This window comes from Populus trichocarpa, chromosome 13, assembly GCF_000002775.5.
Source record: "Populus trichocarpa isolate Nisqually-1 chromosome 13, P.trichocarpa_v4.1, whole genome shotgun sequence".
NCBI lineage: Eukaryota > Viridiplantae > Streptophyta > Magnoliopsida > Malpighiales > Salicaceae > Populus > Populus trichocarpa.
In genome coordinates, this window is record NC_037297.2 from 1,520,532 (window position 1) to 1,532,235 (window position 11,704).

At 35.8% G+C, this 11,704-nt stretch overlaps 2 protein-coding genes across 3 annotated transcripts; one reads left to right on the forward strand and one right to left on the reverse strand.

Moving 5' to 3' along the window:
- Nucleotides 1–791: 791 nt before the first annotated feature.
- LOC7473298 (mevalonate kinase) lies at nt 792–10,081 on the reverse strand. The gene is made up of 6 exons (XM_002319513.4): nt 9,733–10,081; nt 8,356–8,599; nt 8,022–8,275; nt 7,287–7,700; nt 5,305–6,645; nt 792–1,501 (listed from the first exon to the last, which is right to left on the reverse strand). Exons 1-5 carry the CDS (start codon nt 9,863–9,865, stop codon nt 6,527–6,529), a joined length of 1,164 nt encoding a protein of 387 aa, XP_002319549.3. The 5' UTR covers nt 9,866–10,081; the 3' UTR covers nt 792–1,501; nt 5,305–6,526.
- On the forward strand, nt 2,798–4,898 carry LOC7481766 (NADPH-dependent aldehyde reductase 1, chloroplastic). 2 transcript variants are annotated; one of them, XM_002318986.4, is made up of 4 exons: nt 2,799–3,642; nt 3,730–4,106; nt 4,183–4,541; nt 4,612–4,898. In XM_002318986.4, exons 1-4 carry the CDS (start codon nt 3,370–3,372, stop codon nt 4,632–4,634), a joined length of 1,032 nt encoding a protein of 343 aa, XP_002319022.2. In that variant the 5' UTR covers nt 2,799–3,369; the 3' UTR covers nt 4,635–4,898. The 2 variants fall into 2 exon arrangements, with proteins under 2 accessions (XP_024439781.1, XP_002319022.2); XM_024584013.2 differs by having other exon boundaries at nt 2,798–3,642; nt 4,183–4,898.
- Nucleotides 10,082–11,704: the final 1,623 nt, after the last annotated feature.

Below are 11,704 nucleotides of genomic sequence, written 5' to 3' on the forward strand. Positions count from 1 at the left end.
AAACTATTCTGGACAAAAGCATTTGGTCTGGCTTCTATCAGGTGAAATTGTCTGCGCAGAAACAAAAGGTCCTGCTTATAAGAATTCCCTGCTATGCATTTCTGATTTCTTTCAGCAATAAAAAACGAGAGAAATTTTAAGCTCAAAGATTTATGTCCTCTTGTTCTTCTGGTTCTCTCCTTTTTCTTCAATATCCTTTTCTTCTCCTCCTGCACCCATCAAAGCAAATGATACGATTTGATACAGAGATGACTCCTTGCGTAACCCTCTTCAGTAGAAATATACTATCAGGATTAATTCTGTCTTTTTAAGAGGCACTGTTCAAGGGAAGACCTGTACTATCAGTATTAATTCTATCTTTTCAAGAGGCACTGTTCAAGGGAAACGGTTGTTACGAGGAATACTTGGAATTAGATACTTGTTAGATGATATATATATATACTAAACTGATCCACACATAAAAATCTCTGCACGTAAGATCACTATATAAAGAACACAATCCACTTTGCATTACAATAGCTACCCAATATTTTTTTTGCAATGTTAAAAATCAATTTTTTGATAAATAGATATTCAACCCGGTTTGTTTACAACACCTGCAACTTAATGGTAAAAAAAAATAAAAATAAAGCTAGGAAATCAAACTAGTTAGATGTATAAATGAAGTTATGTATTGGAATGTATAATTCAGCCATGTATTACTCCGAAAATTAAATGCGCAACTCTCAAAATTTAGAAATTTAATTAGCAATGTTAGCTATGTATTAGAAGTTCACTGAAGAGGTCAAACGTAGTCGAAATCATTCACATATCAATGCATTTCACAAGAAAATTTTGATCAAGGAACTACAGATTGACTGAGGAACAACCTTGGATGACCTTCTAAATGTCTGTTACAACATCAGAATGTTAGGAGGATAAGAACTAAGCCTGCTAAATTTCTTGATCTACAACAACACAACACATACAATGCCAACTAAGGAAACAACACAAGAGTGCCGGCCAAAGTTATCACCAAATTTTAATACACTCGATAAACAAGAACTCCTAGCAACAAGGTCACCAAGGAATGGCCAAAACCAACCTTGGAAACCAAGCTAATAGCCCCAGCAAAGTCCCCTCCTGGGGTGCTTGTGGTTAAGACCACCACCATCCAATCATCCTCGTGACCTAGTCCTGCCCCAGTAATCATTGATGTATTTTGAATACGTGGTTCGTGTATAATTTGTTAGCAATAAAGTTGGGACCAAATGGGGTCCGCAAGCAGGCAATACAACACCTTCAGTAGTGTGATTAACATCAATGCCACACTCTGATAGTAGGTCAGGGTAGCTTTCTATTTGGACAGGGCTTGCTGCACTTGCTGCAGTGCAAGGTTGGTCCTCTAGCTTGTCAGCAATTTTATCAGCGAGGCAACCTGCATTCTTGTTCTTGGCCAGGGCTGGCAAGGTTAAAGAGAGCCTGTGGCTGTTCAGACCTTGAAGAAAATCGTCTTCCTCATCTGCAAATTATGCAAGAAATTTTAGAATTTGTGAACTTACTTGTGCAATAAAAAATACTAGATTCCTCGCCAAGTAAATTTGTTGCTTCCTTTTTTAACATTTTTTTTCTTGAGTCTTTGTTCTTACCAACTCCCCAAGGTATCTTTGTTTTTGTTATAAGAACTTGAAATTCAAATCACTTCATTCCCTTCACAATTGCAGCAATTTTTAACTTCCATGTACATATATGCACATTACAAATAAAAATTCAGTCATCATAACTACCACAGAATGATATATTTACCCTGAATGTTTGTGAACTGCCTCTCAGAAGGCATGGACAATAGACATAATTAACCAATCCCCCTCTCCTCCATATGCTACTCAAGTCTTCCAATTCGTTTGAACAACTATGCTTCTTCTTTTTTTGAGAATTATGCTTTAGAGTTCAAATTTGATTATGCAGCATACAGAAAAGAAATACAATGCTTTAAGGCAGAGACACGCAACATTTTCAAACAAATAACTAAATAGAAAGCCATAAACAGAGAGAGAGATGAGAGAGAGTACCACAGCGCACTGGAGAAGAAAGCAAGAAAATGGCTGAAGCACAAAAGCGAAAAGGCCACTTTTAGGAGAATCCATAATTATTAAATACTAAAAACAACTATAGCAATAACTTGGTAGAGCAAATATAGGACACCAAGACACCCTTATGGGAAGATTTTAGTAGAAAAGAAGAGAGTACCTGTCATGCTGATGAATACTTTCTCTTGATCCCTTGGTATATATGGTCAGTTTTCATGGATTTGGCCTTGAATGTAGAGGGTGCTTCCAAGTGCCCCGTTAGGTGTTGGTTACTTGGTTGATTTGTGGGTGCCAAATTGACAGGTATTATCTAATTGGATTTGCACGTGGCAGTCATGCAAGTTCTTCTTGTCGACTTGTCTTTAATTCGGGACTGAAAGAAAGCATTTGTACTGGTGTTTTTCTTAATATTTTCGGTTATCCAGAAGGTATAATTACTAATTAGATGTAAGGAAACGGTTCTTTTCGAATAATTAAAAAAAATGGTAGAATGTTTGTTGGCAGCAATATCTGAACGATAAATCTTGGACTGGGAAGCTGCTGTCATAACTGCATGGTAAAGTTTTAAGCTTTTCTAAGTATGCCATCTGTTTTTTTTTTATCAGTTTGTATAGTTTAAGTATAATTTTATGTTTGAATCATATCTGCATGTCTGAATTTTTCTTCTGTTCAATATAATTAATTAAATTTTATGTGTCTGAATCAGAACAAATGGAGTGCATCACTTCTGAATGATAGAGCATGATTTCAGTGACATGGTTCTATTGATGAAAACCATATCTAATATGATCATATCAGATAATAATTTTCAACAAAGTCTTAAAGATGAGTACGATTAAATCTGCCATAATCACAACATTATTAGCATATTTACACATATAATCATCATTCCAGCTTGATTATTGTCCTAATATATATATATATGCGTCTGTGTGTGTGTGTGATGTTGACAAAAATACCCAGCCTTGTTTAGCAGTCTAGTCAGAAAAATTCACAGCTAGTACTAGTACATCTATGGCATGCCTACTAGAAACTATAATCCTGACCAGATGACTCCAGTTAATTTTAAGCCATGGATAATCCTCAAGATTAGGCTAGAAAGCAGAAAGTAGGAACTCCTCCATATCCCCATGTCAACAGAACTGACGTATCCCCTGGACCTGCCTCAGAAGACACGTTGAGTCCCATTTCCAGCCACGTATATCTCTACGTGTCATGACAAGAACACAGTTTATACGCACAAATTTCAGCAATTTGTAACACCTCAGTAGGGTCACGTCAATTGTAGCTTACTATAAATATGTTGTCTCGGTTGTTTCCAACACCAAAGGTTTTCGCTGGAGTTTCTTGGTTTTATAGTCCAATCAAAACCCAGTTGAGTAGTTATCGGATAAGTCAGTTTCCGGCTATATCTCAGGCGATTCATAGACCTAATAGAGTGTTTGTGGGAATGGCTTCAGGTGGGCAAAAGTTTCCTCCACAAAAGCAGAATAGCCAGCCTGGTAAAGAGCATGTTATGGACCCAACTCCACAGTACACCAACCCTGATTATAAGCCCTCTAATAAGCTCCAGGTGATCTAGCTAGTTTCATGAGATATATTTACATTATGCTTTGTGATCATTTATCTGCATGTTGCTGATTTTTTGACTGATTTGCAGGGAAAGGTGGCAGTGGTGACTGGTGGAGATTCTGGCATAGGAAGAGCTGTGTGCCGTAGTTTCGTGATTGAAGGAGCAACCGTGGCCTTCACATATGTTAAGGCTCAAGAGGATAAGGACGCTGATGATACTCTTCAGATGCTAAAGAAGCATAAGACTGCTGATGCTAAGGATCCTATTGCAATACCTGTGGATTTGGGGTTTGATGAGAATTGCAAGAGAGTGGTTGATGAGGTGGTAAATGCGTATGGTCGGATTGATATTTTGGTTAACAATGCAGCTGAGCAGTATGAGTGTAGCTCTGTGGAGGAGATTGATGAGCAGAGGCTTGAAAAGGTGTTTAGGACTAATATCTTCTCCTACTTCTTCATGACCAGGTATTGTAAGGCAATTTCTTTTTCTTTCACAAGTTTTTGTTCTTTTGATGGAAATATTGGCAATGGTAATTCGTAGGCATGCCTTGAAACACATGAAAGAAGGCAGCTCTATAATCAACACAACATCAGTTAATGCATATATGGGAAACTCCCAGTTGCTTGACTACACATCAACCAAAGGTGCAATTGTGGCTTTCATTAGAGGACTAGCACTCCAGCTAGTTAGCAGAGGCATAAGGGTCAATGGCGTCGCGCCTGGACCCATTTGGACTCCATTGATACCGGCATCATTCAAAGAGGAGGAGGTTGCGAATTTTGGAAAACAAGTGCCTATGCAAAGAGCTGGCCAGCCAGCTGAGGTTGCCCCTAGCTATGTGTTCCTCGCTTGTAACCACTGCTCTTCTTACATTACTGGCCAAGTCCTTCACCCTAATGGTAAGTTTGTTCTTCATGCTTACACAGCAGTTGCAATTGTAACTGATGGTTGGTTGGTTGGTTGTTGCAGGTGGTGTAATCGTGAATGGTTAATTATTGAGGGCTTGTCAAGCTTCTGATCTTTTAGTTTTTGTGTTTAGGCTTATGGCCTTTTTTGTGATGCTAGTGCATGTGTTTTGATGTCTGTTTCTTCCATGGAACACAGTATATGCCAAGTCTCTATCATGTTGATGTATGTATGTCTATATGATGTCCAGTAGTCTTCAACACACACACACACACACACACACACACAGAACGTTAAAATATCCAGTTTGTTACTTTTATGAAACCAAGCTGTAGAACTTGTTGCTGTAAGGTTGCATGCATGTTGTTAGGGTTATTGGTTAGCCGTGAGAGAATCTGCTTGTGTCTAGGAGACTACGAAAATGGGCTTTAATTCGTGAAAAAATCAAACAGTGGACACAGCAAATTGCCTAATTGTCTAGCAGCGGCTACAAATCAACTTGTCTAGGAGACTACGAAATTGGGCTTTAATTCGTGAAGAATTCAAACAAAGGGCACAGTAAATCGCCTTATTTGCTAGAAGCAACTACAAATCAACTTGGCACAATGCTCGACATGATAACCAGCCAACCAACAAGTAGGGCATAGTAATTTGCCATTGCAGCACCGGTAAAAAGTGTGCTATTTCAAGGTTGAAGATGTACAATTAAGATTAAGATTCATCTCAGGCAATTTCAACCCAATTTCACCAACTTACAGTTGAAAGGCTCTGAACTCGAAGAATTATAAAATCCATTTTCCTGGCCTTGCCTAGTTTCACTTGTCCATCATTTAAAGGGTTTGGTAGTTCTGTTCACCATTTATCGTGTGGGGTGGATGCTTGTGGAGTGTTCACCTTGCTAACAGTCTTGAATGGGGTATTTTTCATGGGCATGGAGAAGTGACAGAAGTCTTTACCTGCTAATGAATACATTATTTAATTTACAGACCAATGCATTCTTGTTCTTGGCATTACTAAAATATGTGGAGTGAGTGCACATTTTAGCTTAGTCGTCGAAACCTAAAAAGGTGAGTTTCCAAAACACGCAAGCTTTCTCACATTCGTCTCTCTTAAATGAATTGCTGAGGTTTCCCAAATATGGGATCGACCTGGGTAACATTTTCACTCATGCGAGAAGTGCAAACATTTTCAGGGATGTTCCTAGCTAGTTATATGATCCAGATGCTAATGGCAGTTTCCATTTGATTAGATAATTATTCCCGGAACTAAACATTTCTAATTGCTAGCATTCATTCTCTCATAAGAGCAAGCCTAATCCTTGGCAGCCATAAATATGGATGGTGACACAGTAAAAATGCTGCGTTTGCCAGGGTACTGTTAACCTAAGCAACAGTTAATGGATTCAATTTTATCAAGAGATGGCACCAAGAACGGTTTATCAAAGCACTTATGAATTACTATGCCGTCACAAATCTTTTGAAAAACATCACTTGAAATTTTCGGAAAGAAATGGCTGTGCTTTCATCACAAATCAATTTGACAGGTCAACACGACATAAGTCCATAATGCTCCGTGAAGCATGCAGATACCAAGTTAATATCTATGCATGAAGGATCAGCTACTATTATTTTCTGAATCTTTCCCAATAACGAGCAAATTCACTCATCAATGATGACTATTATCAAGGTTTACAGTAGCTTGGTGTAGCAAAGAAGAAAAACATTCACAAAGAAATCAATTTTTTTGCAAAGTTTCTTTACTGGCCACAAACATTAGCAGGAATGAAGATGAATAATCCCAAAACATCAAAGAAGTTTGGACTAACTCAAACAAGGGGAAAAAGATACAACAACAAACTAATGTATAGCAGACATAGATGAAGAGTTTGAATAGCAAAACATACATTTTTAAGCTGTTATTTGACAATTGACATTAGAGATCAGATCTTACTCAAATTTATTTCCCTTCCTTTCTATAATCAGGAAGAAGCACTAAAGCAAATCTCAGCACCGTTCCCACCAATTCCAGCAATCAAACATTGGAATCCGCAAGACTCTAGCTCAGCAATTACTTTATCTACAATCGTTCCTGACAGTACTGATACATATAGTCAAGGAAACATCTAACAAATATGAAATAAAGTGGCATGATGTCAGTTATTAGATGATATACATTCTTTTTATTCATCTTCAGGATGGTAGGTGGGTGGTCTCTCTTTAGGACAGTGAAACTCACAGAGATGCATGACTCGTATCATTCAGCATGTCATATTTCATATCTTTAATCACAAACCTTAGAAATGGAAACGCAAGAAAATATGAAGCCATTTAATAAACATGCAGGTAACAATACTCTATTTATATTAGAAACACCAATGATACCTCCTATTAAAATCAAACCATTGCATTCCAACTTTCAAAACGATGGCAGCAGGAAACAATACTTTCTAGTTTAACCAATGTTCCACTTCAACAACATAAATCATAACAGATAGGTATGTGATTATGAATTGTAACTTTTGGAGGGGATGCAGCATCTATCCTTTTATGTAAGAAATCACATCAAGCAGGGCAAGCAAGAAGAAACTTTTACAGATTCGTACTATAATGCAATGTTTCTTAACTAAATGTTCAAGGCATTCATATTGAAGAACGCACAAACATAAACTAGAAAATAAAAAAAAAAAGAATTAGAGGCCCACATATGCATTAAAAAATAAAAGTAACTATAGAGGATACAGGTCGGCAACAGTGTCAGCACGCAGCCACCACCCCCAGCTCCAGTCAACTTAGAAGCTAACTTGTATTTCAATGTGGTTCGAAGAACAGTTTCTATAGAAGCATGGCTTACCCCCATGCATTGGAGCAAACCATGATTCATTTCCATTAACTCTTCTAGCTTCTCTTCCTTTGCAGTTATGGACAGATCATCTGAAGCAGGTGTCTGGATGACATTAGCCAATTCCTTACTGATGGAATCAACAGCATTAAAAACAGAACTCATGGCATCAGGGTTTCTTAACGTTCTCTCTGAAACTCCAGCAACCAATGCTTTTGTGTTCCTCCCAACTTTTGTGTTAGTAATGAGCATTTTGAGTGGCATGCTGGACTTGATGCGTGTTAGATTACCTGACCTGAACTTGATCATGTTGCCTGTTGCATGGGGAGTAGAGGTCAAAACACACACACACACACAGACACAGAGGCTACAGGTATAGATACCTCCTCTGCTAGCAAATCAGAAAAACGAATACTTAAAAAAATCTGGACATTCCAACATGAATTTGTCAACAAATTTTACTATTCTTAATCTTATAATTTCAGCAGGAGAAACACTGTATTTTATCCTAGTAATGCTTAACTGCAGAATCTAATTAATAGTCACTACGATGCTGAAGACACAGGAGTGGAACATGTAAACATCGAAAATCTGGTGCAAGAAGATAGCTTTAGCTAGCATGAACTTTTACCTACCATATGTGCTAACAGTGTTGTCAATCCCAGATGGCTTTCCATGAATTATCTTTTCACCTTCAAAAGCCCATTTGTTCAATAATTCAAGCTCAGACTCCCCAAACACTAACCATCCTTCTTGTTTCATGTCTATGTTCACAGTGTCTGAGCAAGCAAGAAGAGCTGCAGAGAATGCAACACAGAGTGCGGCAGATGAACCTAGGCCGGAACCCAGTGGAAGGTCAGAAGTGACAACTACAGTAGCGGGTTTAATTCTGATGCATGGAGAGGACCAACTTAGAAATGAAAATAGCATAAGAAAAGCAGTCAACAATGAAAAGGAAGTACTACATACCCTAGGATTGATGTGTATAGCCACAGAAAAGCAGACACTCCAGAAGCAAGAGATATTTTTTCCTCCAGAATATTTTGCTCTTCTATCAAAGCTAAAATTAACTTGAATGATTCTGCTGAGCAGGACGTGGGAGTTGATGGGAAAGGACCTCCTAAGCTAGATAGTGCTTCTTTGATTCTTCCAATTGGCCACGAAAATTCTAAAGCCATATCCTTGAGCTGGAGTGTCAGTCTATCATCATTCTCTGTGGGGAGAAGAATAACAAGTAAAATCCATTTGAGAGAAGTTGTATCATCACAGTTTCAAAGAAGGGTGGAACCAAAAATAAGCAGTTATATGTCAATAAATGAAATTCACAATATTAAAAGTGATCAATGTTTCCATGTTCCTCAGTGAATAGATAAGAAATCAGGTGGAATTGCACATATCAAATCCTTAGTAACGTGTGGTATCCAAATCTGATAGGACATTTCCTGATCATGAGATAATGTTTTTTTTTTTAGAAATGAGGTTTGGGAAACCTTAATTGTGCTTAACTGTCATTAGAATCTTGGCAAGAGTGGAACTTGATCATTCCTAATTCAATATTACAAAATGTCACCAGTATTCCTCGTACTGAAAACCAATTCTAAGTTTGATGCACTTTAAAGAACATCAATTACTCACAAACCACATAGAAAATAAACTGTATTACGCCTTGCAATTCGAGTAGCCATTCTGATTTGTGATGGCTGCTTTATCCTAATGGATCCTAAAAGCTTGGTTGTGTGGAGCTTGTGGGGGCAGAAATAGTTTTGAAAAGCTCCTTACTGGACAGATAGGAAAGGAAGCTAACGTTGTAAAAATTACCATTGACAGATCATGTACACATTCGAATCAAAATCTTGCAGAAAACAACATACACCATCACTCAAATGTCAAAAGATCCTTACAGGGGAAAAAACCTCAAAAAGGTCTCTTCCAAACAGTAGTTCAATACCATCCCAATAGACAACAATCCAAGAAAGACCAAAGAAAATAGAATCTTGCAGAGATCGGTATGCACCTTCAATCAATCTCAAGTTGTCCAGGCAACTAAGACCTAAGACTATAAACTTCCAAAGGGTACCCTCAAATCAACATTTCAAACAGTACCAATACAAAGTCAATCCCAGAAACACCAATAGAAAGCCAAAGCTAAAATACACGTCTTCATATCATCTCAAAAGGGTATTTCTCAACAATTCCATTACAAAAACAAGCCCAAAGAAACAACCTTTATGCTTATTCATCTCAACAAAACATCAAAGTCCACATCTTTCAATCAATAAACAAACAAAAATAAATAAACATATGGAGTAATCACTGATTTCATGAGTTAAAGCTCTATTTTTTTACCATTAGAAGGGGGGACTTGAAGGGAAACATAGGTGCATAGACCAATGGATGCAGCAACAGCAGTGGATCCATGAACAACTGCATGTTCACCAGAAAGAATGATTTTCCCTGGAGCTCTTGCTTTCACTTCCATTTTGTCTTCTTTTCTTTTCTTTGTTTGTTCAAGAATCTTGGGCTAACAGTAACACCATTAGGTAATTGTAATTGCTACTGTAAGAGTAAGCATCAAATGTGGACATTTATAAAGACCCATAAGTTGATTTGATTGACAAATTGAGGGAGGTCAATAAGAGGAATCAGCCAGTGTTTTTTTTTTTTTTTTTTCCAGACAAACAAACAAAGGTAACATAAAATTCTTGTTTTTGTTGTATCCAATTTCTATTAAATAAACGTTAGGTGCGGAATGCACCTGAATTTTGGCCTAACATATATTTCTTAAATCTATCCATAACTTGATATTATTGCTTAAAAAAATAATTCTTGATATGTGTTTTGTAATACAGTAATTTTATAAAAGTATTTTTTAATTAAAAATAAATTAAAATAATATTTTTAATTTTTAACATCAATATATTAAAAAATATTTAAAAAATTAATTTAATATTTTTTAGTAAAACAATCACAAGCGAATTCAATTATATTACTAAACAAAATGCCATCATTTTTTTTCTAAAAATTCATTTTTACTGTATTAATTTTTATGATTTTAAAAAAAGTATAAAGATTCAATCTCCTAGAATCTTATTATTGAGATAAACCGAGAGGGTATATTTTTTTTTATTAACGTGGGTGACCGGGTCAATTTATGCGTACCTTAACTAATCCTACAGACCCTAAAGTTAATGACCATGTAAGCTTTCAGTGATCATCATATTAGCAACCATATGATTTGAACCTAAGACCATAAAGGAAGCAAATCCCTTAGTTCCAAATTCTTACCACTAGGCCGCCTACTAGATGGTTCCGAGAGGGTATTTTAACATTATTGTATTTGGATGTAATTGAAGTGGTTATATTTTATCTTATATACTTGTGATTATTTTTTCTTCATTTTTACAAAAAAAATAATATATATATTATTATTATATGAAATTAATAAAAATTCTCTCACCAATTATTCATAAAAAATTCAACTTTTTTATATAAAAAGTATTTTTATCAAAGAGGTTGAACTTTTTAAGTTGGTGGTGAATTGACTTCTAATGTCAAAACTATTTAAGATTTTTTAAAAAAAATTATTCACAGACCTAATTTATTGGACCGGACCACCACTTTGTCTTAATTTACTATATGAATTCGTTATGGAGTGAGATTTAGTACACCAGATAATTAAATTATTTTTATTTACATAAAATTTATATTTTTTTTAAACTAATATTAACAAATTGCATTGTAGAAATCTTAAATTGATTGATGAATGGTTTTATTTTTCAAGTTATCATTTAAGATTTTAATATATTTAATAGTTCGAAAATTACATTTATTGTTGAAACTTAAAAAATTATGAAGAAATTATAGTTTCATTGTGATGATATTTAGAATATGCCATTTAGTTCAATTGAGCTCACGTTTAAAATAAAATAAAGGTGGTCCGACGCCGTTGTGTTTACTTTGCCGACAAGGTCAAAAAAGTAAGCACAAGAATCAAGCTTCTCAGTTCTCACCTTTGAATATTTTTCATGGATAAACTATATTTTCGTCCTTGAATATTCATCTATAATCCTAAAAAGTCTCAATCTTACCTTTAACATGAAATAACTCACAAAACAACAATAATTTTAAAATATGACTTGAAGATTTAATCGTGGCAAGACTCACGTTATGGATTGGGATGATTAACCTGAATTGATTCCATCGTATATTTATTTTTAAATGATTCTGAGCAAGATTTTATATATATAAAAAAATTATTATATTTTACTTAGATCGAGAGTCAACTTAAATTTTTTATAAGGTCGGGTTAGATTAATTT